The 6,000-nt window shown below is 44.2% G+C and overlaps 1 protein-coding gene across 1 annotated transcript; it reads right to left on the bottom strand.

The window, feature by feature from the left end:
• Positions 1-1,059: 1,059 nt before the first annotated feature.
• LOC114924760 (uncharacterized) lies at positions 1,060-3,492 on the bottom strand. Its single transcript, XM_029290084.1, has 2 exons — positions 3,360-3,492; positions 1,060-1,487 (listed from the first exon to the last, which is right to left on the bottom strand). The coding sequence occupies exons 1-2, from the start codon at positions 3,490-3,492 to the stop codon at positions 1,060-1,062; spliced, it is 561 nt and encodes a 186-aa protein (XP_029145917.1).
• Positions 3,493-6,000: the final 2,508 nt, after the last annotated feature.

Here is a 6,000-nt window from a genome sequence, read left to right as displayed (position 1 = left end):
GGGATTTGTACGTGGGTTCGTTCGGACATATGCTGAGATTGTCCGAGTATGTTCCTTAGGGCCTAGCTGCACCTAAGTCACCTGCACCTCAGCCACCTGCAGCACAGCAACCTACACCTCAGTGCCCACCTCAATATGCAGTGTTTGAGCCGTTTTCTTATTATGTACCACAGCCACTGGACCACAGTCATGGTAGCCATGACAGTTACCACAGTGTGTTCAACCACCACTCTCAGCATTCTCAGCACAGCCACCACTCTCAGTACTCTCAGCACAACTAGCACCCTCAACAGAACCACCTGGATCAGTCCAGCCAGTTGCATCAGCCCATATTGACGATTCCAGCTGGTCATGATTGGTTTGACTTCTCCGTGGTGGTCACGGAGATCAGCAACAACAGAATTGGGCCAACACTAGTTTGGGTGGTTGGTCAGATTTTAGTGCTATGCATTCACCGTCAGGGTCGGTTGATCCACATGGGGCATCAGTCGGTATGGGCCATGGTTTCCGGGGTCCTGTATCCGGCCACACGTCAGAGGATGCGTCGTGTGATAGTGGATTCCCTCAGCAGATATACACAGTTGTTGACGAGTACAACCCGGGTGTATCCGCTCCAGCAGAGGCAGGTGGGTCTGCCGCTCCGGCTGAGGGAAGTGGGTCGGCCACTCCAGGTGTGGATGACTCAGTTCCAGGTCACCCATATGACCTACGCACGGAGTGAAATCCGCCTGATAGATACACTCCGTCGTGGCCAGGTCAGGGCATGATGGGTAAGGGACTGAACTGGTTGGCTCCAAGGAAGTGAGCATCGGCTTAGGGTTTTTAGATTTACTCCTAAGGTTTAATGTAATTTGTATTTAATGTTCTATATGTTGACCGATGTAATTCGTAGTTAATTTTTTGTATATTTGCTTCACGAAGGCATTAAATGTTAATATTGACCTAACATTAAACATCAATGGATAAACTCAAATTTAAAAATACAAACACGACTAACATAAAAAAAACATCAACTGATAAAATGCACCATGAAAAATACAAACACAATGAAAATAAAAGTCATTCCCCCGCACCACTCGGTCTAGCACGCTGAGGACATCGACTACGACTATGACCCTGAGCACCACTGAGACGGCATAGTCGAGGACCACGCATGTCGCGTGAGTCCATTTCATTCAAGTATCTGGTCAACTTCGCGTGACCTTTTGACATTCGCCTCAAAGTGGGATTACCGACCAATGTGGGTCCCTCATATGCAGGCCATGTCTTGGGATCACCTATCGGTGTGAACTCAAATCTATATACCTTACGAACCTCTGTCATCTTGTACACGTCATGCACATACAGCTGCCAATCGAGACACTGGTTAGCACAACAAGCAATAACATGGCGACATGGTAGTCGTTCCACCTGAAAGTGCCCACAGTCACATATCCGTCGCGCAAGATCAATGACTGACACCTTTTCGCTAATCAACCTCGTTCCGTCTGTCAAAATGGTTCACAACTATATTCCCAGCCTATTGCATATTTGTCTCTATCCACTGTTATGCAAATACGGAATAAGTAAATCCAGTACACTTGCGTTCGTGAGCTGATGAGCGGATAATTTATACGCTTTTTGGCATTGTTTTTACATAGTTTTTATTATGTTTTAGTTACTTTTTATTATATTTTTATTAGTTTTTATGAAAAAAATCACATTTTTGGACTTTACTATGAGTTTGTGTGTTTTTCTGTAATTTCAGGTATTTTCTGGCTGAAATTGAGAGATCTGAGCAAAAATCTGATTCAGAGGCTGAGAAAGGACTGCAGATGCTGTTGGATTCTGACCTCCCTGCACTCAAACGAGTTTTTCTGGAGCTACAAAAGTCCAATTGGCGCACTCTCAATTGGGCTGGAAAGCTAACAACTTGGGCTTTCCAGAAATGGATAATAGTCCATACTTTTCCCAAAATTTGATGGCCCAAACCGACGTTAAAATGCCCACCAGAGACCCTTTTCTGGTGTAAAACACCGGAACTGGCACTAGAACTGGAGTTAAATGCCCAAACTGGCATCCAAGCTGGCGTTTAACTCCAGCAAAGGCCTATGCATGTATAAAGCTCAAAGCTCAGCCCAAGAACACACCAAGTGGGCCCTGGAAGTAGATTTCTGCACTATCTGCACTTAGTTACTTATTTTATGTAATCCCTAGTAACTAGTTTAGTATAAATAGCACTTTTTACTATTGTATTTCATCTTGGGATCATCATTGATCTTTTGATCACTTTTATGCCATTTTTCATATTTGGGGAGGTTGGCCATTCGGCCATGCCTAGACCTTTTTCTCTTATGTATTTTTCAACGGTGGAGTTTCTACACCTCATAGATTAAGGTGCGGAGCTCTGCTGTTCTTCATGAATTAATGCAAGTATTATTGTTTGTCTTTCAATTCACGCTTACTTCTTCTCCAAGATATACTCTCGTACTTAATTTAGTTAAGTCAAAATGAAGGGGTGACCCGTGACAATCACTAACTATCTTCGTTACTCGCTTAGCCAAGATCCGCGTGCCTGACAACCACAAGCGGTCTACATGATGTTCAACGTAGTCATTGGACGACAGCCAGAGTATAGTCTCTTGGATCTCTGATCCACAGATTTGACTTGCCTTTCTTGACAACAGAGCTTTCGAATCCGTGAGATTAGAACCTTCGTGGTATAGGCTAGAACCAATTGGCAGCATTCTTGAGATCCAGAAAGTCTAAACGTTGTCTGTGGTATTCCGAGTAGGATCTGGGATGGGATGACTGTGATGACCTTTAAACTTAAGAATGTTGGGCACAGTGACAGTGTGCAAAAGGATAGGGAGATCCTTTTCCGACAAAAGTGAAAACCGACAGATGATTAGCCGTGCGGTAGCTGTGCCTTGTATTTTTCATCCGAGACGAGAGATCCGATAGTTGATTAGCCGTACAGAAATTGTAGCTGGACCATTTTCACTGAGAGGATGGATGGTAGCCATTGACAACAGTGATCCACCAACATACAGCTTGCCATGGAAGGGAGCACGCATGATTGGATGAAGACAATAGGAAAGCAGAGGTTCAAAAGCAACAAAGCATCTCCAAATGCTTATCTGAAATTCCCACCAATGAATTACATAAGTATCTTTATTTTAATTTAATCAATTATCAAAACTCATAACCAATTGAATCCGCCTGACTAAGATTTACAGGATGACCATAGCTTGCTTCAAGCCGACAATCTCTGTGGGATCGACCCTTACTCGCATAAGGTTTTATTAGTTGGACGACCCAGTGCACTTGCTGGTTAGTTGTACCGGAGTTGTGAAACGTGTGATCACAATTTCGTGCACCATGAGCCTGGACACTCTTCTGCGTAGAAAGTTTATTTAACTGATAATATGTTGCTCGGACTAGTGCCAACACAGGTAGATTACGGGCACCCTTCAACACTGAGTTAATGCACTCGATAAGGTTCGTCGTCATATGACCCCATCGATGTCCCTCGTCGAATGCCAATATCCAATGTCTAAGTCCAATGGCGTCACACTACCTGGCATATGCCTCACCTCGCTCTTCTAACCTCTTATAGTTGATGTTATACTCCTTCACCGTTCTTGAATACCCAATATTGACCACAAGCTTTTGCAAGTGAAGGACTTTGAATGCTCGTAGAAAGTTGCTGCCGATGTGCCTTATACAAAACATCCACGATGCTCTTGGAGGTTTCCAGTCAGCTCCAAAACGATTTACTGCTGCCCGAATTGACTCATGCCGGTCTGAGATCATACCCACACCGTCTTTTCTAACAATATGCATTCGTAGATTCCTGAGAAAGAAGTGCCACGCATCAGCTGTCTCCCCTTCCACCAAGGCAAAGGCGATAGGCACAATGTTTTGGTTCCCATCTTGTGCAACAGCCACCAGAAGTATACCTTTGTACTTTTCATATAGGTGTGTGCCGTCAACCTGAGCTAGGGGCTTGCAATGCCTAAATGCCCTAATGCATGGATTGAAACTCCAAAATACACGATGAAGTATTTTTACCCCTTGCGCTTCCTCATTCCCGTTGTACAGTGGGCGTGTTTCTATTTGGACAACTGACCCAGGCATCTTCTGAACCATAACCGAGAGCCACCAAGGCAAGGCTTGGAAACTCTCCTCCCAACCACCGAAAACTTTGGCTATGGACTTCTGCTTTGCCAACTAAGCCTTTTGGTAACTGATGGTATAGTTGAACCTTAACTGGACTTCTGCTATTATAGATTTTACCTTTATGGACGGGTCAGTCTTGACCAATGGCCTTATAGCCTCAGCAACTGTATCCGAGTCCAACTTGGAATGATCCTGTGAAATCACTCCCATTGTGCACGTGTGCCTACCATTGTATCTGCGTATCTCCCAACAACCTTTTTTCCGTATCAAGCTGGCTCGGATAAGCCAGTCGCACCTACGCTCACACATCTTGCATTTTGCATAGAACGTCTGTGGCTCAGACTCATACACATCGTAATCAATTCCTCTGGCGATAGTGTAACTTTTAATTGCTGTCACGACCGACTTTCTAGAACTGTATTCCATTCCAATCCGGAACTCTCCGCCCTCAGGATCAGCAGCGCCTACAGAAAGTAAAAATCATCATTTATTAATCAATCTAAAGTATAAATTAACAAAAACGTATTATTCACCTATCACGTACCTATGTTTGAATATTCCGGAAACTCCAGTACATGCATGGCTTCAAGATCCAACTCACGCATAAAAGGTGCCACGTTCAACGGTTGACAGATCGAGGGATGAACCATTATATTCTCCGCTGCTGTCTCAACTCCCACAGCACCATCCTCGTCTTCGTCGCCAGCTTCATAAGTGGCTTCGAAGTCCTCTTCGATGTCACTATTCATTCCTTCGTACACTGCAGCTCTATCATCCTCTACCTTTAAATCATTTTGAATTCCTTCCGCCTCTACGGTTTCAAACTCAGCATACAGCTCAATCTGTGGCTGTCACATCTGAGTCTGCTGGTGAATTTAAACATATTCTGCATAGTTACTTCGTTAGTGATTGGCAGGGTATCAAACTGTATTAGACCACCAAAATCTACAACCGAATTCCGGTACAGAATTCTGCTCACTCTCATTAACGTACCGTTCTTCATGCTTTGACAGAGACCGTTCTGAAGCTTCATTAACATCATGGTGCATGGAACCACAAACGAAAACGGATTCTGGCACACAAACCTCACTCCGTCATGAGTATTATGTATTATCTCACCGTCGCGATACACCACCAAGTTTGCGGTATCCTCCATTACACTACAAACATACTCAAAGAACACTCAAACACTCTTACTCATATTGAAAATGGACCCGAACACTGCCTTATATAGAGGGGAGCATCAACCACGCCCTCACGTGCTGATTGCCTCAGCCAATCACGCCTTGCCACGTGTCAGCACGCGGGCGCATGCTGACTCAGCACGCCCCCCATGTGATACCCACGCAAGCCAACCATGTTCTGCCACGTCATCACGCCCCCCGCGTGATGACTTAGCATGCCTCCTATGTGCTACACACGCCAGCCAATCGCCTTCTGCCATGTCATCACACTCCTGGTGTGCTGAGTCATCACTCCCCCCACGTGATTCTTCTTCCATCCAACCACATGCTGCCACGTAGCTTCACGTCCCCATGTGTAGTAGACAACACATCCCTGCGTATTGACCTTACACCTGACACATCCACCTAGAGATAATATACAATCTTTCTCCATTTCTAACCAAAACACCACGTTCCATTCCATATTGAAATAATGCAGCCGAAAAGTCACAACCATCAAATAATATACGTGACTTTTAATGTTACATTGGCTGCTTGGTGCTTCTAATTTTATTGCTTCGAGCTATGTATATATAGAAGTAATTGTCCACTATTTTATAAACACAATAATAAGTACTAATGTACAATTTATTTAATGAGTAATACTATATATTAA

The sequence above is a fragment of the Arachis hypogaea genome, chromosome 1 (genome assembly GCF_003086295.3).
Source record: "Arachis hypogaea cultivar Tifrunner chromosome 1, arahy.Tifrunner.gnm2.J5K5, whole genome shotgun sequence".
Taxonomy (NCBI): Eukaryota; Viridiplantae; Streptophyta; class Magnoliopsida; order Fabales; family Fabaceae; genus Arachis; species Arachis hypogaea.
The sequence above is the reverse complement of the archived record's forward strand: the minus strand, read 5'-3'. Positions and strand labels throughout refer to the sequence as shown.

Bases quoted from the DNA above. Each gene is read 5' to 3' on its own strand.
- LOC114924760 (XM_029290084.1), bottom strand. From the start codon at position 3,492: ATGACGACGAACCTTATCGAGTGCATTAACTCAGTGTTGAAGGGTGCC. The intron at 1,488-3,359 runs GTGCACGAAATT...CCATTTTGACAG, and splicing joins GAAGAGTGTCCAGGCTCATG to ACGGAACGAGGTTGATTAGC.